Raw genomic sequence first — 22993 nt, 5'->3', positions numbered from 1 at the left:
AGTATCTGCACTTTGCTGGATAGGATTGTTTATAAATTATGAATACTAAAAGCTGAGACCATAACCTCCATTAAATTCTCTCCCCAAAGGAGTACTTATCAGATGCGCCCTGGAATGCTCTTATTTTTCTAACCAAATATATCAAGTAGGCCACAGAGTACATCTACATCTGCTACAATACCTTACCAAAGGGAGGAAATTAAATAGCAAGTTATTTAAAGAACTTCATAGAACTTCATAAATAGAATGTAAATACATTCATAAAAATATTTTCCCTTGAGTGGGGAAATGTGTGCCCAGCAATAAATATCAGGTTGTGGTTTATAAAGCACTTATTCTACAATTATAAACCTAACCTTTGTCATGGCCCATTTTTTTCTCTGCCTACAAGTTTGACTTATGTACATTTGTGTCCTGTGAACATTACAAAAACAATTATTTCTCATTTGAAACTGTTTATATTCTCAATGTTTTCATCTTGTAATTGTTTGAGGGGGGGAATCATGAACTGTCGACTGTGCATATTATGTAGGAATTCATTTCATGACCATGACGTCGATCAATGGCTCCTGATAACATCGCAGTTACCTGTGAACTCACACATCAAAAGAAAGAGCGAGTAGACGTTCTCTCCAGATGTAGGCTACCCCTTCGTTCTTGGTAATTACATTGGTCCCTCAACAAACTGACTAAAACAAACAAACAAATACTTGTGATTTTGAAAAAGTGTCTAGAGAGAACTTGCCAACGTAGCCTACCTTTTTCTTTTTCTCGTGTAGGAGACCCGACACTCACATAATAAGATGTTATCGCTACATTCCTTGGGCGTCTCGCTCAACAATTTAAAATACTGAAGTTCCACACGAAAACAACCAAAATCCGTTTGAAAAGGTCTTAAATGCTTAAGCGTTCACTCAATTATAACCATATAGCCTAGAGTCACAGAGTTTCTTAGTCTCTCTCGAATTATTTACAAACCACATAAAACATATCCCATAGATTTCAGATCAAGAATTATAGAATTATAATTTCAACAGTTTTTGTCGTATTCCCATTGCACTCATCCATCTGAAAATAAGAGAATATATAGGTCCTTATGTCGTCTCCTTATGAGGGTCCTATGCTGTGAAGGTCTGTGACTGCAGGTGTTTAGAGGGCTGGCCCCCTCTCCTCCTCCCCCGTCTTCCTGCTCCCTCCCTCCTTCCGCTGTCATCATTACAGTACTAGGGTAAAGCTCAGGATATCCCACTTTTACCCCACTTGATCCTGGTAAAGGGAAACGTCTGATTTCGGCTAATGTAGATTAGGCTAAAGTAAACAGGGAATTGAAATGAACTTGAATTCTAAATTATGAAAATACATTCAATTCTAAAATGTTATTATATCACATTAAATTGATTTAGAAATGAAAATACCATTTCAGGCTATTATTTCAAATGATATACTGTACATTGCCACTATATACAGTACTTTCCCATCTGTACAACTAGGCTAATGTATTATGCACCTTGGTTGTGCATATACAGTAGCCTACATTCCGATGTCACCGTAAATTCAGGTCCTGTGCTGTGCTCTGATAGATGTCTCCATCTCAGAGCTGTTTAGCTCCACATGAGAGCCAGAAGAGTCCTACAGATTCCTCAGATTCCTGATGGACCGACTCCTGGGCTCACGACATCGGTCACAAAGTAACCAGGAGGGGGATTTTTAAAGAAGACATTCATTCTTTCAAACCAGCTCTATGCCTGAAATTACCAAGCACCATTCTCCTCTCTCCACCATTGGTTTTGTGGAAAGCTGGCAAATCAGGCATACAGAAGATGAAAAGGCACAGGGATGTATTCAAATAAGTAGCTTAAGGCCAGGAGTTAACCGATTCAGATAGTGTGTTTGATTTGCACATCAGTGTGTCACGGGTGGAGGGAGATGAATCAGTTACTTGATTTAGACATTTAGACAGTGCCATTGTATATACCGAATAAGATGTCAATAGTATGCACTGTCTGTACTGAAGGGTGCTGCGTTTCATTCAGGGCAATGTTCCCTTCCATCTGGCCTTGTTCCCTCCACAGGTCGGCACACTTGGAAGCTGCATTTATTTACACTCTCACTCATCCCCATTGTTCTGGCTGGCTCATCAGGCAGGAGAGACCTTTGGGTTACTTTCATGTAAAGTACATCTAGGTTAGGAGTGAGCAATGAGGTCTTTGTGTTATTTTTTGTCTTGCTTTCTGTGGGAGGTATCCTTCTCTTTCCAGCTGAGGAAATGTGTCATGAGTCAGCGCTGAGCTCGGGTTTCCGTACTACGTACTCTGTACCCCGAGCAGCCATGGACACCGCCACACTGACCGGCTCCCACTGCTTTACAGGGCACCAATAACGTCACTGATATGGCTTTTCAATTGTCTTATCGGCCCACCCACTATTGCCTAAACCCGCTGAGTGTGTTAGTTTAGCTGTATTGTTCACCACCACCACTTTCATAGTGGGAATTATGTTTTTGCCTTCTGTGAATGTCCACAGGAAGACCTTTTTCGATTTGCTCTGATTTGAAAGGACACTTCTGCAATATGATTCAATGGAAGAGCAGGTTCTGCCATAATTCGTAAAACACATGATCAAAAGAGACTTACTGTACAACAATTCCACATCTCAAGTACATAAGACAGTCTCCCATTGTAGACAGTCTCTTACAAAAGTAGGAGTACATCTGCAAACATAACACGTACAACGAGGCCCATCTGTGAACATGTACTGTATTCGTAGTCTGTCTATGTCTCTGGACCTCTCCATCTGACCCTCAGGTAATGTGCCATGTGATTACTATGGAATTGAAAACCTTGTAAGACAGACAGCCCACAGAGCCTCAAGCAGCACCTCTTACCCTGAGAGGGGGCTGAGATACATCAATCAAAACGTCCAAGGACAAAAGAAAGGCCCTAAGAGGGAATAAATCCTATTGTTACACTGACGGATGGTGTGAATATGAACCAGATTTATTTTCTGAAGGACGATATTTTATTCAGGTTTTTATCATTTAGGAGTGTTCAGAATATGCACACCTACAGGAGCTTCACACTTGGCAGAATGCAAAAGAATAAAAGGTGTTTTCCTAGAAAAAAAACAACCTTCAAACAAAAGTAAAATGACAATTAGATGACAGGGGAGCAGGTGCTGTAAGTTACATGCATACGCTGCATGCTGACATGAATATCAAAAGAGAACAAGTTTTGAAAACATCCCTGACATGAGTGCATACATTGCGCTCATAACATTTCAGTCAATATTGGAACTGGAAGCTGGGTTATTCTAGGTTTCTACAGTGAAGGAAGGCGGCAGCTTCCCTCTCTGAAGCTGTCTTTCTGCACATGTACGGCCGGCGGTACGACATGTGTTCACCAAGCCTTAGCCAGCCATTCAGTCACCATCTGCACAGAAGACAACACTGGCACTCCCTCACTATAAAATGCAGCTGGGTGACTAGACAGCTGATTTAGAATAATTCCTTTAAAAAAAACTGAAAAAAATACAAGGGGGTGGGGAAAAATCAAGGATATTGAAAAATGCTAGAGGGATGAGGAAATTTACAGTGCATCTGTCTTGGGAGATACATCTGTCACCACTTCGGTAAGAGCAGAATGGATGAGCGTGCTAATGCTCCTAAGGCTCATTAAATATGGATTCTCTATGGCAGATTTTTGGGCAATAAAGGGTCTGAAGGGACTGTTATTTTTGAAGTCATTAAAACCTCCACTTCTTCTCCATCTTTCCTGGTGGGACCATAATCACCTCCCATGTTTGTCTTTCTCTACTTCCATTTGGAGTGGAGATCCACTTTGTGAAGTCATTCAAGCTGTTGAAGTGAGAACAGCACTCACTTGCATACACAGACACCAGACATACTCAGTCAGATTCTCAAACAATATTGAGCAGTAGGCACACATAAGCATAATCCACTTCAATCAGCTCTCTTCTCATCTACTTCCATCAAATTGAAAATCAACCAATTATTCCTGGGTAATAACGTCTCTGTCTGTCTCTTTCTCTCTCCAATCATCCCTCCCCAGGTGTTTCATTGTTATGGCGAGACCATAACAATGCATTGTAATTTGCGTAAATTCATTGTCCTCCAACAGAAATCAATGAGGGAAAACCAAGGAGTTATTGTGGTACAAAGATGCTTTTTTCTTTGTGTACTACAGCCTGTGGTGTGCACAGCATGTACTGAGGAGGCTGTTAAGCCTGTGCGTGTGCATGGAAGTGTGTGTGTGTCACGACTCCGACCGAAGGTGGCTCCCCTTCCCGTTCGGGTGGCGCTCAGCGGTCGTCGTCGCCGGCCTACTAGCTGCCACTGATTCTTTCCTCCCCCTCCTTGTCTGTTTATTGGTTACACCTGTTATGCGTTTGTGGTGATTAGTTGGGCTTTATTAGTCAGCCTGTTTCTTTGTGCGGGATTGTTTGTTGTAACATTTGTGTATGTTGGAGACGAACGTGTTTGTTCCTGTTCGTGGGTTTTGCTGGACTGTTTTAGTCCCCGTGTTTGGGCCACTTGTTTTTCAGCACCCAGTGTTTCGTGGGGTGGCCTATGTCCGCCGTGTGTGCATTAAAGAGCACTACCTTGAACTCTCTGTTTCCTGCGACTGACTTCACACCCACGACACCCAGATCATTACAGTGTGTCTGTGTTAATTAAAATTTTATGGGACTCCCGGGTGGCGCAGTGGTCTAGGGCACTGCATCGCAGTGCTAGCTGCGCCACCAGAGTCTCTGGGTTCGCGCCCAGGCTCTGTCGCAGCCGGCCGTGACCGGGAGGTCCGTGGGGCGACGCACAATTGGCATAGCGTCGTCCGGGTTAGGGAGGGTTTGACCGGTAGGGATATCCTTGTCTCATCGCGCTCCAGCGACTCCTGTGGCGGGCCGGGCGCAGTGCGCGCTAACCAAGGGGGCCAGGTACACGGTGTTTCCTCCGACACATTGGTGCGGCTGGCTTCCGGGTTGGAGGCGCGCTGTGTTAAGAAGCAGTGCGGCTTGGTTGGGTTGTGCTTCGGAGGACGCATGGCTTTCGACCTTCGTCTCTCCCGAGCCCGTACGGGAGTTGTAGCGATGAGACAAGATAGTAATTACTAGCCATTGGATACCACGAAAATTGGGGAGAAAAGGGGGTAAAATTAAAAAAAAAAAAAAAACTTTATTTAACTAGGCAAGTCAGTTAAGAACACATTCTTATTTACAACAACCCCGGCCAAACCCTAACCCGGACGACGCTGGGCCATGTGTGCGCCACCTTATGGGACTCCCAATCACGGCCGGTTGTGATAAAGCCTGGAATCGAACCAGGGTCTGTAGTGACACCTCTAGCATTGAGATGCAGTGCCTTTGACCGCTGCGCCACTCAGACCACTGCACCACTGTGTATGCATGCATGCAAGCGAGTGTGCAGGCGTGTGTGTACAGTCGTGGCCACAAGTTTTGAGAATGACACAAATATTAATTTCCACAAAGTTTGCTGCTTCAGTGTCTTTAGATATTTTTGTCAGATTTTACTACGGAATACTGAAGTATAATTACAAGAATTTCATAAGTGTCAAAGGCTTTTATTGACAATTACATGAAGTTGATGAAAGAGTCAATATTTGCAGTGTGGACCCTTCTTTTTCAAGACCTCTGCAATCCGCCCTGGCATGCTGTCAATTAACTTCTGGGCCACATCCTGACTGATGGCAGCCCATTCTTGCATAATCAATGCTAGGAGTTTGTCAGAATTTGTGGGTTTTTGTTTGTCCACCTGCCTCTTGAGGATTGTCCACCTGCCTCTTGAGGATTGACCACAAGTTCTCAATGGGATTAAAGTCAGGGGAGTTTCCTGGCCATGGTCCCAAATATCGATGTTTTGTTCCCCAAGCCACTTAGTTATCACTTTTGCCTTATGGCAAGGTGCTCCATCATGCTGGAAAAGGCATTGTGTCACCAAACTGTTCCTGGATGGTTGGGAGAAGTTGCTCTCGGAGGATGTGTTGGTACCATTCTTTATTCATGGCTGTATTCTTAGGCAAAATTGTGAGTGAGCCCACACATGAATGGTCTCAGGATGCTTTGCTGTTGGCATGACACAGGACTGATGGTAGCGCTCACCTTGTCTTCTCCGGACAAGCTTTTTTCCGGATGCCCCAAACAATCGGAAAGGGGATTCATCAGAGAAAATGACTTTACCCCAGTCCAATCCCTGTACCTTTTGCAGAATATCAGTCTGTCCCTGATGTTTTTCCTGGAGAGAAGTGGCTTCTTTGCTGCCCTTCTTGACACCAGGCCATCCTCCAAAAGTCTTTGCCTCACTGTGCGTGCAGATGCACTCACACCTGCCTGCTGCCATTCCTGAGCAAGCTCTGTAGTGGTGGTGCCCCGATCCCGCAGCTGAATCAACTTTAGGAGACGGTCCTGGCGCTTGCTGGACTTTCTTGGGCGCCCTGAAGCCTTCTTCACAACAATTGAACCACTCTCCTTGAAGTTCTTGATGATCCGATTGAACCACTCTCCTTGAAGTTCTTGATGATCCGATAAATGGTTGATTTAGGTGCAATCTTACTGGCAGCAATATCCTTGCCTGTGAAGCCCTTTTTGTGCAAAGCAATGATGACGGCACGTGTTTCCTTGCAGGTAACCATGGTTGAAAGAAGAACAATGATTCCAAGCATCACCCTCCCTTTGAAGCTTCCAGTCTGTTATTCGAACTCAATCAGTATGACAGAGTGACCTCCAGCCTTGTCCTTGTCAACACTCACACCTGTGTTAATGAGAGAATTACTGAGATGATGTCAGCTGGTCCTTTTGTGGCAGGGCTGTGAAATGCAGTGGAAATGTTTTTGGGGGATTCAGTTCATTTGCATGGCAAAGAGGGACTTTGCAATTAATTGCAATTCATCTGATCACTCTTCATAACATTCTGGAGTATATGCAAACTGCCATCATACAAACTGAGGCAGCAGACTTTGTGAAAATGTATATTTGTGTCATTCTCAAAACTTTTGGCCACGACTGTACAAGCGTATGTGTGGTGGGGGGTGCTCACACATCATTCTAGTGAGATCATGCCTCCCTCTCTCTCTGTGACTAGGCAGAGCAGAGTAGTCACCATGCTCTCTGGGATCTTTCAGATAACAGTCATCCATCTGATATGCATATCTGTCAGGACCTGGGAGGCCAGGCTGAGGCTAATCAGTCCAATCATCTATCTCTCTCCACTCAGCGTCTCCCATGCTCCTTCTTGCTCTCTATTCTCACTCCCTCGCTCTGCCTCCACGCCTTCTCTTGCTCAGTGGAACTTCTCGTAACTTATCTTACTCACCACAAGCATAGTACATACAGTTGGTGACACACATGCACACACACAAACATGCATACACATTGTCAAGTAGCTGGTATTTCCCAGGCACCATGTTGTACTAAGATGCAAAGGTGATTTATGGATCATGGTTGAGCCTATCCCATCACACATGCTGGGGGTCGTCTTTGGACAAGGATCACTACAAGTGCCTGATGAGTTCAGTAACATTCCTGATAAAACCAGAGAAGGTAGACATCAGACTTACTGTATCTAACAGGGAGATAGATGTGTGTAATCACATTGACTTGACCCCAGCTGGAATCTAACAGAGCTTTATCTTCTGTCACTCATTATGAAACAAAGTCTTATCCTATGGTGCTGCAACCACAAGCTCCAACACGTCTCTGTATTACATGGTTCTCTGCATTCCGTATGTCTGTTAACCATGATCAATATTGTGGAAACCACCTCCATAATTAATTAATACACATAAAAGCATTTGTGGTTTTTGCACTAGAGCCCATGAGGTGGTACAGTAATCCACTGGTCTGAATACAAGTGGGCAGAGATGAAACAAGATGAGGCTGTGAAAGTGTTTGTCGTTGTGTGATCATTTGATGGCGTCTGTATGCTGTTTTTTCCAGAGCTATTTGTAAGTGCCCCTCCTAGACTGCATGTCTCGTGTGTTCTGGAGCTAACAGCAGGACAGGTTTTTGCTAGTTGAATATTTATAATTGTGCATTAAAAAGGAATCAAGGGTTTAAGTGTACCATTGCCGCTGTTCCTTTGTCCAGGCCTGTCCAAAAATGTCCACCTTGAGGCTATTTTCAGAGCCAAGAGCTAGCATGTGAATCCACATTTCTAAATTATATCACATACTGGCACCTGCGTCATATCTGAACTGGGATACAGGTTGACATCTAAACCATAAATTATACACCGATAATGTTTGGTGTCTTCCAAGCCCCTTTGACTGTTCACATAAGAATTGGCCAACCTAAACATATTGTAAATACGATGTCTTTGCTGTCAATGTCAAAGTCAGTTGTCATTTGAGTATCTCATCTTGGGTATCAAGCTCTTTCATGCTGAGATACACCGTATTAAACATACTTAATCATTGGGCAAAGAAAGGTAAGCTCAGGGATGCAGTTACCTTGGATACACAGTAGGCCTTTGTTTCCAAGTCAAAGTACAATTTGTTCAATACTTTTTACCAAATTGACTGTACCCATCATTTGGGTTACAAAAGGAGTTCAGAGTAGCGATACCACTTATCCTTGCTTTTGTATACTGCCATCTTCTGGTTTGGCAATATATTCCATCCAGAACGTTGCATTTCCAGAACAACTTTTATAGGTACTCAACTATTTGAGGTCTGGTCACACAAAGTTCCTAGGTGGCAAAGGTCCAGAGGAATATTGTAATTTATCATCATAGTAACCCCCACCGAGCAACCTATGGAACCCAAACTGTTCAAACCCCACTTGTTGGCAGATGAAATTGTAATTTTTATAGCTAAATTCCTGCAATTCTACACATTGCCATGTCTTGTGTGTGTTCATATGATACCTGAGTGACACAACAAAATCAAATTGGGGGAGGGGGGGGGGGGGGGGGGTTGAGGCCCCTGGGCACAATATCTGGCCATGATAACTACAACCTAACTTACGAACCAGACTGAAATCAGCTCCATGATAAACTGGAAATTTCTGACAGAAAGCTATTTATAACCTAAAGGTCTATCAGTGAATGACATAAAAGGAAAACTGCCATTACAATACCAAATTCTGTAATTGCACCGTGTGCATTCTATTATAACTCTCAACAGCAGTAAGTTGAACTGGACTGAGTTGCTAAAAAGTTGGGACCCGTATTGACCCCATTCTGGGCCCAGATCAGTATGGCTATTACAGGCTATGATTGTGTCACCCTAACAATTTCTAATATCAACATTTAAAACAATTAAAAACAGTAAGCAAAAATAAATAACTTGCTATTTAATTAAGTCTGATTCAAAATGTGGACATCTTAAAAAACTAACAAACACTTTCTTCAAAACTACAGCATACTATAAAATTCAGCACACAAAATATAACTTTGTTAATGTACACTATATTTCAAATTCCAGATGGTTACAGATAACGATTTAAGCTTAACAGATCTGAACTCTGCACAAAAGGTTAACTTTAAATATGTACATGCCAATGCCACCAGTCCGTGTGGAAAAGAAATAACATAAAAGCACTAGTATTGCTACAGTAGTTTAAGAGCAACCCTTGGCTACAGTTATGCTACTTCGTCAGACCACTCATCAATGCCTTTGAAGCAACAATCGATGCAAATATTCGCTCTGAACAGCACACCATTCAAACATCATCGTGACTTAACTTTACTTATTGCAAAAAAAACTAAAACAAAATTAAATGTGATGGATACCAGTTTCTAAAAGATAAAAACAAAAACAATGCAACAAGCTCAAAATATTACAATTCATGTCAAAATGTTGGATTTCACACATCTCAATCAATTTGTTAAAATATATTTAAAGATGGAATCCAGAGTAGCGGGGAAACAGCGCCACTGGCTGAGGAGCAGTAAAGCATTGCAGTACATATTGTGCTCTTCAATCGCGCTTGCAATGACATCTGAGATGGGATTTATTTTATTTGCAGTAACTTCTTTGTTGTAATATCGCAAACGGGCGTGGCTGTTTCGCCATGAAGGATTCCAGCTTTAAAATGATTTAAATGAATACATTGACTAGAAAATGTGAATATGGGTGTAGAAATACACACTAAGTTTATGATAGAAAAGGCAAAACACAGGTGACACATTACCTATATTTACCTTAAACTAACAAACTACTGTAGAATAAACTTCTTTTACACAGATACACCCAAACAATGGTAGGTGTGTAAGAAAACCTTATACGGTCTCTAAAATAAATCCGTTTCCTTCCATGAAAACACCCACGACTAGGTCATCCCTGAGAACAAGATTTGGTTCAGTATGAAGTGCATCCGAGACATGTTTTGTAAATGATTACAACCCCTCAACAAAAAAATAAAATCACCTTTTTACTTCGTCAAAGATGAGATTTACAATAGGAAAAGTTCAAGACGTGATCACTGATACCGGTCAGTAAAATATCTAGGATTGTTTTATAGAACTACTTGCAACAAGAGATGCTCTCAAATTTTCGCAGTCTCAAACCTCATTTAATACGATTGTATTAGTTTCCTTTCCATTTTGTGTTGAGCAGCCCTATCAACAAGAGTGAATGACTCAAGAACTAATACCTTTCACGATGCAGAATTCAGATATAGGCATGGCTCCTTAGATTCTTTATTACTGGGATCTAAAATTCAAACAAAAATCAAAACAGACTACACTAAAATATACGGGTCGTTCGACGAAATGAGTGCCTTTTGCATCCCTTTGATATTTTAAGTAGAAATTGTGCACAAAAGCAGGTGAGCTGGTTCGACTCTTTTTGGCAATTTTCTAGAGTTTTGTGGTGGAAAACTATACGGGTTGAGCATAACATGTCTATCTATGGGTAACAGGGTTGACACTAGAAATGTTTTAACAATTTCATTTTTTGGGGTGAAGCTTGCATTCAAATTGCCCCTCCCTGTTGCACAAGACAAGCTTCCATTCTCCCTGTTAAGAGGGATTTTATGGCTAATTTAAGATAAAATCATCAACCCTGTTACTTTACTTGTCACTTAACAGGCACCTGCTATAGTCCAAAAACATGTTTTTTAACATGTGCTCTTTATGACAGAATGTTAAAGGTGAAACAAAGTATTTTTTTCACCAAGTTAAAGTACTCAAAAGGTGGGCTGACCAATAGGAGATCAAAACATGATGTCTCTGCTTTTTTAATTTACCCTGATTTTAAAAAGGCAATGAGGAACTTAGAATGTATTAATCATTTTGCTTTTGTGCATAATAAGAAAAAAGGAAACTGGGAAAAATGAACAATCTTAGCACTCGTCCTCTTCTTCGTCCACCTCAATATTCTCCTCGTCATCTTGGTCTCGAACCTCGCGACCTCGTAATTCATCCACCGCTTCATCCTTCTCTCCGTACGAGTCCTCATCCTCATCCTCTCTGGCCTCCTGGCCGCTGTCATCAGACCCTGGAGATGATCAGACCTTTTATAATGGGTTTCCCACTTTGAGCAAATGGAGTGATTGGCACGGGATATAAACAGGGGTTTAACAATGGATTATGGTGAATGTTGAGTAGGAATATAATTATGTTGTACAATTGGTCAAAACTGTTGATTTTAGTTCCCCCTGCAATAAAATGTGTGTGAATGGTAAAAACATTGAGTGGTGGATTGAAGTATCAGGTAACCAAAATGTATAAACAAAGCACACCTTAACCAAGTAAACATTAAAAAAAATACTTCCAATGACTGTACAAATACCCCTTATTTAATGTACGAACAGTCTTTGAGTCTACTGGATTTTGCAGAAAATTGGCAGATCAGTGTGAATAAGCTGCTGAGTTTGCATGTAAAAATCACAAAGTCTTCCTGAACCATTGAAATAAATAGACTTTCATCCAAACAATGACTTCATGTTCTGAACTGAGCTGCAAAGCTGACCAGCAGATCCAACAAACTTCCACATTCTATGTGGTTCTCGTATAACATTTCTGCTTGTGGAAAATGTCTTACTGTCTATCACCACCTCTCCATCACCATCCTCCTGTGGGCTTTTTCATCTGATTCTGAGGACATATTCGCTGTCTATTCACCTGCTTACTCATACAGGGAGATCTTGCTATACACTTATACACATTTCTCAGGAGGTAGAGGTAAACCAGCAGACAGTGTGGCCCTAAAGCACTAGAATCAGGTCCATTAGTCTTCTCTAACCTGCATCTTGGCCCCCATGCACCTTGTCCTCATCTTCATCCTCCTCTTCCCTGCTATGACCTCGTCCAGGCTTAGCCTGCTCTTCAGCCTGGTCTTCGTCATCATCCGAGTCGGAGATCACCACACAATCATCCCCGTTGCTGTTGTCAGCTGGCTTGGGCCCACTGGTGCTGTTGGAACCGGATGTTGTGATCAGGGATGTTAACAGCACGAGAGTAGCTCTACAAAAAGCTGGTACTGGAGTGAAGTGCTTTTGTCAGCCCAGTCATTGCGCAACAAATAACAATTCTAAAAGCATTCGCCTGTTAAAAATGGTTTTGATCACCACGATTAAAAATAGCCACTTTTATTTCTCAACCTCAACTCGTAATTAAAGTTTGCCTCTCATTCGCCATTCGAGTGCATATAAAGTAAACGGTTGGCAGCCTATCAGCGCATCACCCACTACTTTACAATATGAGCTTGATGCAGTATAATTGTTTGAAACCTGAAAATGTTACTTTACTTCAAATAATGTGGCACGTCTTAATTTGCGACAAAGTAGCCTTGCCAAAATCCATCTATAGAAACATGAAGGCAATTATTTTATTAAGACTTCCTCATGCCATTAACAAGCATTTCTCTCCTGTTCTATTGGTTTTCATATCAACTTTCTTTCGTTGTCCAGAAGCCAAAGGCACCATCCCAGTCATATTAGAAACCTATCCTAGTTGTTTCCATGTTTCTAACAAAGATGTTCATCTCTGTCACATATGGAACTGCTCACATCAGGTGTGCTGTTAAAAACTGTGTTTTACTGCGAATTACATTCTGGTGAAAGTTTGGTTTTATTAGCTGCTTCATTACAGGAAGTGCATGTTCAATAATAGGCTATAGCCTTTTGACGAAGATAATAGGTTTGCTATTTTGCCTGTTTCCATTAAGCTCTTAATGAAAAATGCCTGTTCCTTGTATGCATCTAGCCCAGTGGTATGTATGCATGCATAGTATTTTCTGTTGGTCAGTAATTTTACTGTTTGGAAAAAATATAACAGTTTGTTGACCAGATAATTGGGATCGGTTAGTCGGCAGCAAAATTGACTGAAATTTGCATCCGTAGTTGTGATAGTTAGGACAATCTTGAGACCTGTCATGTCCTGGGTTTTTTTATACACAAAATGCTTTCTAATAAAAGTGTTTGGTATTATTTTAGGCTACATTACATCACATATTAAAGTGGTAATAGCATGGTAATAGTATCATGGAGATGGAACAGTCCTTATTGAACTTAGTTCCACAAGAAGAGGTTTTGTTGGGCAGCTTACCTGCCATTGTGCCTGGGTTCCCACAGTGGAGTCAGGTAGTATCTCAGAGGGTTTCTGAAAAGGTCATCCTTCAGTATCTATAGATTCACACGGAATAAACAGAACAGTGTGTTGGAATAGTGCAGTAACGTTAAGAGTTATAGAGCCTTAAATAATGGCAGTCGTGTGGTCACCAGCGGAACTGTGCAATGTTCAATGGGCGGCAAATAGCCTAGCGGCTAAGAGCGTTGGGCCAGTAACCGAAAGGTCGCTGGTTGGAATCACTGAGCCGACTAGGTGAAAAATCTGTTGACTAAAATGTTGAATGTGTGCTGGATTACTTCATGCATGTCAGACTGTGCACCAGTTCGCAACCTGTGCCAAGCAGTGAGCATGCCGTTACCTGTGCTATATCGTCCCGGCCAGGGCTGGTGTGGTCGCTGAACCAGCTGAAGAAGGTCTGGTAAATGCCACGTCCCGATCTCCTGGGTTCACTGTGGAGCGTCAGGTTCTGCCCGCGGTACCACAGGATGGGGTCAGAGAAAGACACTGGAGATCCTGTAAGAGGACATGTAACAGGGGAAGGATATTGTCATTATTGGCCTCATTTACACCAAAAACCAGATTACACCTCTGCGTAGACACGGGAGTCTGGTCCTGTTAATATTTTCCCCGTACTGTCCGTGTCCCACAACAGTTCCATGACCCCGACAATTTCCTGTCCCGATATAAAATTACTCCAGTCCCGTGCTCATTTTAACATGCAGAAATAACTTCCTCCATTAGCTGCTCGTCTGTCGGTCCCCCCAACTCCCTGCTGCGTGTTTGTTTTCATAGCAATGGCCCCTCACAAGACACGAGAGCTGTTCGCTCGCTGGTAGCTACTTTCCATTGCCTGCCCAATTGATACATTTCTTTTGCAATCTATAAATAAGGACAAACCACCTGGTACCGACAACCTGGATGGTCAATTGCTGAGGTTGGTAGCAGAATACATTGTGAATCCTGACATCTTCAATTTAAGCCTAGAAGACAGTGGGTGCCATGGAACAAGGCAAAGATCACTTCACTACTCAAAAATAGCAGAGCACCCTTTAAATGGTTCAAACAGCTGACCAATCAAACTTTGGGAGAAAAAAATTGTTTGATCAAATAAAGTTAATTTACAGAAAACAAATTAACAGACTTTCAGCACGCTTATAGCGAAGGGCACTACATGCTCGGCACTGACACATGACTGATTATTGGCTGAAAGAAATTGATAGTAAGAAGATTGAAGGAGCTGTTTTGTTAGACTCCATGCAGCTTTTGATGTCATTGATCATAACCTATTGCTGAATTTTTTTTGGTGTTATGGATTTGCATCCTCTGCCTTATTATGGTTTGAGAGTTACCCCTCGAATAGAACACAGAGGGTTTTTGTTAATGGAAGCCTCTCATGCAAATTTAGTTGAGTGTGGTGTACTGCTCTGCAACCGGCTAGGGCAGTGGTGTAAAGTACTGAAGTAAAAACACTTTAAAGTACTACTTAAGTCGTTTTGGGGGGAATCTGTACTTTACTATTTATATATTTTTGACAACTTTTTCTTTACTACATTCCTAAAGAAAATAATATAGGTTTTACGCCTAACATTATTCCTGAAACCCAAAATAACTCGTTACACTTTGAATGCTTAGCAGGACAAGAAGATTGTCTAATTCGCACACTTATCAAGAGAACATCCCTGGTCATCCCTACTGCCTCTGATCTGGCAGACTCAAAACACAAATGCTTCATTTGTAAATTATGTCTGAATATTGAACTGAGCCCCTGGCTAACTGTACATTTAAAAAACAAGAACATCGTGTCTGGTTTGCTTAATATAAGACATTTTAAATGATATATACACTTTTACTTTTGATACTTAAGTACATTTAAAACCAAATACTTTTACTGAGTAGTATTTTACTGGGTGACTCACTTTTACTGGAGTTATTTTCTTTTTAAAAAGGCATCTTTACTTCTATTCAAGTATGATTTTTTCCCCCCACCACTAGTCTAGTGCCATTGTTTTCTGTTTTTACAAATTACCTTCCACTGACCTTGAATAAAGCCTGTCTGCCTATGTACGCTGATGACTTAACGTATACACGCTGTCAGCAACAGTAAAATAAATAACTGAGACACTTAACATAGAGCTCCAGTCAATTTTAGAATGGGTAACTAGCAATAGGCTGGTGCTAAATATCTCAAACTAAAATCACTCACTCAACCTCGTTTAGATTTATTATTGAATAATGTGGCTATTGAGCAAGTTGAGGAGACTAAACTACTGGGTGTCACCCTAGATAGCAAGCTGTCATGGTCAAAACATTTAGATTCAAATGGTTACTAAAATAGGAAGAGGTCTGTCCATGATAGGGCGTTGCTCTGCCTTCTTGACATCTCAGTCATCCAGACAGGTCGTACTGGCCCTAGTTTCATCAAACCTGGACTACTGCCCAGCTGTGTAATGCAAAGGAAATGTGCAGCAAAAGACATTGATGAATTGCAGTTGGTCCAGTACAATGCAGCACATATTGCACTTAGATGTACATGGAGGGAAAGTGTCAGTAACATGCATATCAGTCTCGCCTGGCTCAAAGTTGAGGAGAGTGACTGCATCACTATTGGTGTCATTTCAGTAAACTAGGCATGTGTCGCGAGTCAATACTTCACAGGAGAGCCATTTGAATGTAAACTTTTATTTTTTTTTATCAAAATGCATTTTTTTTGCAGAATTGCCTTCTGGAACATATGAACGTTCATGTGCCTTACATTTGTATGCCATCTGTAAATACAAATATATATTTTAATTACGAGCCTAGTTTAGCCACAGAAAAAAGACAGCAACCTTGCTGCTAGCCATGATTGGCTAAGATAATGAGTGGGCTGGACATGCCGAGAGAGGAGTTCGGATTGGTCTGCCATGTAGCACGCTTTTGTCTATTTGAGCTGGTCAGTATGTTTTTTATTTTACCTTTAACTAGGCAAGTCAGTTAAGAACACATTTTTATTTTCAATGACGGCCTAGGAACAGTGGGTTAACTGCCTTGTTCAGGGGCAGAAGGCCAGATTTTTACCTTTGCTTTTTAAAGACATCGCATAGCAGAACTGCATTAGAGTTTCTCTCCACTTTCTGGAGGACCAAGTTATGAAATCAGTGGAATTAGAGTATGATAGCTAAGGAGATGGAGAACACACCTGTCTCCGGATTACAAACTAAGGGGAACCATGGCATCCGCGAGAGAGGGGGAAGAATCCATCCATGTATACGGAAAGGTAAGAGAGTCTAGCTAGCTACATTTTCAGATATTACACATTCCTAATTTTGTCAAAGTAATTTTCATTTCAAGTTAAAGTGTACTGTTAGCTGGCTAGCTAACGTTACGTGTATGATCTGTGTAGTAATATTATTCGTATCTCAGAGCCTTTGCATTGCTAGCCAGCTAACATTTAACCTGGTTGGTTAGCTACCTGCAGATTAATGCAGGGTAGTAACTAGAGGTTGACCGATTTAATTAGGGCCGATTTCAAGTTTTCATAAATCGGTCATCTGATTTTTGGACGCCGATTACATTGCAATCCACGAGGAAACTGCGTGGCAGGCTGACCACCTGTTATGCGAGTGCAGCGTCAAAAGGACCTTGTGGCTGCAAGGAGCCAAGGTAAGTTGCTAGCTAGCATTAAACTTATCTTATAAAAAAACAATCTTCACATAATCACTAGTTAACTACACATGGTTGATGATATTACTAGGTTAACTAGCTTGTCCTGCATTGCATATAATCAATGCGGTGCCTGTTAATTTATCGTTGAATCACAGCCTACTTCAACATCACCAAACGGGTGATGATTTAACAAAAGCGCATTCGCGAAAAATGCACAAATGTACCTAACCATAAACATCAATGCCTTTCTTAAAATCAATACACAGAAGTATATATTTTTTTAATCTGCATATTTAGTTTAAAAAAAATAATGTTAGCAGGAAATATTAACTAGGGAAATTGTGTCACTTCCCTTGCATTCAGTGCAAGCAGAGTCAGTGTATATGCAACAGTTTGGGCCGCCTGGCCCGATGCGAACTGTGAACTAATTTGCCAGAATTTTACATAATTATGACATAACATTGAAGGTTGTGCAATGTAACAGCAATATTTAGACTTAGGGTTGCCACTCGTTCGATAAAATATGGAACGGTTCCGTATTTCACTGAAAGAATAAACGTTTTGTTTTCGAAATGATAGTTTTCGGATTTGACCATATTAATGACCAAAGGCTCGTATTGCTGTGATTATTATAATAAGTCTACGATTTGATAGAGCAGTCTGAGCGGTGGTAGGCAGCAGCAGGCTCCTAAGCATTCATTTGAACAGCACTTTACTGCGTTTGCCAACAGCTCTTAGCAATGATTGAAGCACAGCGCTGTTTATGACTTCAAGCCTATCAACTCCCGAGATTAGGCTGGCAATACTAAAGTGCCCATAAGAACAATAGTCAAAGGTATATGAAATACAAATAGTATAGAGAGAAATAGTCGACGCATCATAATTCCTATAATAACCACAACCTAAAACTTCTAAACTGGGAATTTTGAAGAACTGGGAATCTTGAACCACCAGCTTTCATATGTTCTCATGTTCTGAGCAAGGAACTTAAAACGGTAGCTTTTTTACATGGCACATATTGCACTTTTACTTCTCCAACACTGTTTTTTTCATTATTTAAACCAAATTGAACATGTTTCATTATTTATTTGAGACTAAATGGATTTTTTTATATTTTTATATATTATATTAAGTTAAAAAGTGTTCATTCAGTATTGTTGTAATTGTCATGATTACAAATACATATTAAAATAGTTAATAAATCGGTAACGAAAAATCATAATCGGTCGACCTCTAGTAGTAACGTCATGAATTGAGATTATGGTTAATTGTTTAGCTAGCTAGATGTCTTAACAAAAGACTTCACTATGCAAGTATCCATTTCAATAGAATGTTCATGATGTCACCGCGACAGCTGTTGATAGACGTAGCTGGTAAATTCACTCTGGTTATCTACTCCGATTTCAAGCACTCATCTGAGTGTGCCAGAGCTCAGAATAACTGACTAATTTACAAACGCTCAACACCCATTTAAATGGCCGGTGTCAGTAAACGTTGAAAAAAAAAAAACGTAATTTGTTGCCAGCAGCACAGTTGCAGTCACCAACGCTCTGGATAACATAAAAAACAGCATATCCAGCTCTGCAAGGGCAAGTAAAATGGTCAGAGTGAGCTGTTCTTGCATTTGTGTCTGGAAGTAGCTAGCCAATGTTAGCCAGTTAGGTTGGGTGCTTGACTGCGTTAGTACACAAAGCACGGCTCAACCCTTAACTTCTTCGGGGTAGGGGGCAGCATTTTAACTTTTGGATAAATAGCATACCCAAATTCAACTGCCTGCTACTCATCCCCAGAATATAAGATATGCATATCATTAGTAGATTTGGATAGAAAACACTCGGAAGTTTCTAAAACTGTTTGAATCATGTCTGTGAGTATAACAGAACTTATGTAGCAGGCAAAACCCAGAGGACAAACCATTCAGAATTTAAAAAAAATTGACGTCACTGTCTTTTCAATGAGTTTTCATTGGGACACCAGATTTCGAAGGGACTTGTTTGCAGTTCCTACCGCTTCCACTGGATGTCACCAGTCTTTGGAAATTGGTTGAGGTTATTCCTTTGTGTAATGAAGAAGTACGGCCATCTTAAATGAGGGTCACTTGAAGTAAATTGCGTCAGTTTGTTTTCTTTTTGTATTGAACACAGATCATCCCGTCTTCAATTTGATTGATTATTAAATACCTAACGTTGTATTACAAAAGTAGTTTGAAATGTTTTGGTAAAGTTTACATGTAACTTTTGATATATTTTGTAGTGACGTTGCGCAAGTTGGAAGCTGTGTTTTTCTGAATGAAACGCTCCAAATAAATTGACATTTTGGATATATATCGACGGAATTAATCGAACAAAAGGACCATTTGTGATGTTTATGGGACATATTGGAGTGATTTTTATATTTTTATTTCTGCGTTTTGTGTCGTGCCTGCAGTGTTGAAATATGCTACTCTCTTTGTTTACTGTTGTGCTATCATCAGATAATAGCATCTTATGCTTTCGCCGAAAAGCCTTTTTGAAATCTGACATGTTGGCTGGATTCACAACGAGTGTAGCTTTAATTTGGTATCTTACATGTGTGATTTTAATGAAAGTTTGATTTTTATATAATTTTATTTGAATATGGCGCTCTGTATTTTCCCTGGCTATTGGCCAGGTGGGACGATTGCGTCCCACCTACCCCAGAGAGGTTAAAGAGATGGGTGTGGCTAAAGCTTAAGAGGGTGTGAACGATGCTGAATGCTTGTAGACAAAGAGCTCTCCAGTAGGTGTACCAAAACATTAAAAGGCCATTTTCTCAAAAGTGAGGTTTATCAACTTTCAAAGCAGAATTACTTTCCCATTGTTCCTCAACTGTAGTGTATGATACCATTTTCTAGCTCTTAGTCTCTACTTTTATCCAATGTAAAAAATACCATTTCAAATTTTGCTACACAAGACCGAATCGAGCCAGTCGGTCACAAATACCACAATTGTAGTGATTGAAGACTGAAGAATGCGTGTTACTCTAGTGAGGAGGGGTAGAGGGGAAAAACACTCAAAACGATATGTCCTCCTAAAACTGCTTACAACACAAAAATAACTGTTTGTTCCTCAACTGTAAATAATTCCTGCACTGCCCGTCCCTGTGGACTATTAATCCTGTTCGGTCCGGTCACAAACTTGATCCCTATTCCTGCCAGAATCCCACGGTAGTCCTGTTCCCGTGTTATCCTGTCCAATGTCTAAATGTTGCATCCTAAAGTCTCTGTTGTTAAGAGCAGACAAGCAAGATAGATATGAAAACTGGATCTGTCACTCACCTCCCATTCCAAGGTGGAGCTCCTTCACTATGATGACGTTTTGGAAGTAAGGGTTCCGCCTGAAGTGGAACCCGATTCTGTAGCCAAGCTTGTTGTTTTTGAAGGATTCAATCTACGTAGGAGACAAGACATTTTAAATTCAGGGGAGCAATAGGTTATTTATTCTGAAGAATATAAAGATTCATTACATTTTCGCTGGGATTATTTAATTACTTCAAGGTTGGTCATGTAACTGAGAGCGTCTTCATCGGTTTCGTCGATGTGAGCAGAGAGATGAGGGTGGTTCAACAACTGTTGAGCTTTGAGTCAAGAGAAAAATAAATGTGACATACCTACACACTCACCAACATATACAGTGTCTATGCACATAATTCACAGGCACATGAATTGGGATCATGAAGTAATTTGTTGCCATCTGGAAAAGTGTGTGTGTGTCACTGTGTGCGTTTCTAAGACTTTTCAAAAGGATACTGCCGTGACCCAGAAGTCAGGGATGGCTTGTGTGATTGAGCTGCGCTGGTCCAGGTGTGGACGGCGCTGGCAGCTCATCTTCAGCTCTAACCGCTGGTGGAGCCACGCACCTTTCTTCTCCAGAGTATCCAGCCTCATCTGTACCTGTGCCAGAAGGGACAATGATTGTCGGATCTCTGGGGCCATCTTCACTGATACTATGGCGCACTCCCCGTCATCGTCATTATCTGATGGGAATGAGGAACTCGGCGTGGAGGATGATCCAGGTATTGAGTCGTCTTCCTCATCGGGCATGTCCTCAGCATCCTCCCTGTCAACTCCACGCAGTGAGGTAGAGCTGTCTGCCGCTGCTGCCTGCGTGTGAAGACCCCTTTCAGGTTTTGCCCGTTCCTTTGAGGACTCATGGTCACCACGCTTAACTTTGTGTCTCAGTCTCTCATGATGTACAACTTTTTTGGAGGAGCAGGACGTTTGTTTCGCCTCATCTGTAGTTGCTCTTGTGAAACTAGCAAGTGCCTTGGCGGCTGCTATTGCGGCCGAATCAGACTGGTCCAGTGAAGTTGAGGGTCGGCAATCTCCAGCAACAGCACTTTCCTCGGTGTCTACTTTCTTTGGATCGCGAGAGACTGGTGCACTCTCGGCGACGCTGACATGTGCATCAGCGTCTAGTCCACTCTCGTCATTTCCATTATTCTTCTCTTCCTTGGCTGATACTTTATCGCCATCTTCCCCATTTTTGTTTCCATGAGAATTCGATGTTAATTCACTGGACACGTCGTCGCCCACTTTGGCTAACTTACTATGAAGCGTGGCCTCACCAGCCTGATCAGGGGACGGACATCGTTTCTTCGGTGCGGAGACTGCAGACTTTTTGCTGCAGCTCGTTTTTTCGCTCATTTTTGCTAATTAACCTTAACTTACTAGCTAAAGCAATACACCACAAATGAGTTAGGGGGTAGGGGAATTGCTTGCTTAGACGTGACTGGCTAACTTGTTCGTTGCACAAATTACTAGCTATTATTTTCTATAAACAGTTAGCAAGCTAGTTTGGCTAGCTACTTGCCCTCCTTTTCCGCGTAAATGTAGCTAGAGGCCTAAAGCGAGCTAGCTTACCTTACGTGTGTTCTTCGTATCACAACACGGCCCCATTCTCTTAAAAGCTAGATATCAATTTAGCAATAGTTGTGGATAATAATAAAGTATTAACGTTATATTGAAGAATGTATTGGTTTATAATTCCACATAGTCCTAAAATTGTTTATATTTGTCCTTTCCCTCACTATTTCTTCGTCCGCGATATTTATTACATTCCGGGACAGGAAAACAATTCGCTGATTGGTTAGAGGTCGCTGCGACGAAAGCTTTCCGCCAATGATACAACCGGGGTAATGTTTACGTGTTTGAAGCCCACTGAGGTAAAATAAGAAGACCAGTGCTATTCGGGATCCTTGGGATATCCATACCATAACCCTTAACCATTTTAAATTTCAGCCAGTCCCAAGGATGCTACGGACACCTGCCGAGTCCGCTTTTTTATATATATTTTTTCTTAAACTCGTGTGCTTGGTTTGGTTATGTACTTTGCTAAATATGCATTTTGAATATATAATCCAACTTCCTTATATGTTGAGGTATAATGTAAAAACTGGAGACTGCGATATTCTACTGTTGTTTTCAAGGTAATCTACTCACGTTAGCATATGCCAATTCATGGCCCTTCTATGGACCAACATCCCATGCGCACTAGCACTCAGTGCGCACAGGGTTTCAACGAGTTACTACAGCCATAAAGTCAGTGGCAATATTATAAAAATGTATGAAAACAAAAACATTTAGCAATGTGGTTAAGGGTAGGATTAAGGTTGTATTTAAAATCAAATCTAATTTTAAGGAGATAAATTGTAGAAATAGGCAGCATTTATTTATTTGTGGCAACTAGGGAGCAGCAAGGTTGTTTTTATTTGAATCTTTATTTAACTAGGCAAGTCATTTAAGAACAAATTCTTATTTACAATGACAGCCTACTTGTAAAGCCCCCC

General features: G+C 41.2%; 1 protein-coding gene across 3 annotated transcripts; it reads right to left on the bottom strand.

The window, feature by feature from the left end:
* Positions 1-9306: 9306 nt before the first annotated feature.
* On the bottom strand, positions 9307-22273 carry LOC120061158 (protein SET-like). 3 transcript variants are annotated; one of them, XM_039010740.1, is made up of 8 exons: positions 22068-22273; positions 20955-21098; positions 20697-20774; positions 20484-20595; positions 13902-14056; positions 13520-13596; positions 12216-12385; positions 9307-11468 (listed from the first exon to the last, which is right to left on the bottom strand). In XM_039010740.1, the coding sequence occupies exons 1-8, from the start codon at positions 22101-22103 to the stop codon at positions 11314-11316; spliced, it is 927 nt and encodes a 308-aa protein (XP_038866668.1). In that variant the 5' UTR covers positions 22104-22273; the 3' UTR covers positions 9307-11313. The 3 variants fall into 3 exon arrangements, with proteins under 3 accessions (XP_038866668.1, XP_038866667.1, XP_038866669.1); XM_039010739.1 differs by having other exon boundaries at positions 20955-22273; XM_039010741.1 differs by lacking the exons at positions 20697-20774; positions 20955-21098.
* Between the last annotated feature and the right edge of the window lie 720 nt (positions 22274-22993).

The sequence above is a fragment of the Salvelinus namaycush genome, chromosome 16 (assembly GCF_016432855.1).
Source record: "Salvelinus namaycush isolate Seneca chromosome 16, SaNama_1.0, whole genome shotgun sequence".
Taxonomy (NCBI): Eukaryota; Metazoa; Chordata; class Actinopteri; order Salmoniformes; family Salmonidae; genus Salvelinus; species Salvelinus namaycush.
Note: the sequence above shows the minus strand (reverse complement) of the source record. Positions and strands in the feature narration are given on the sequence as shown.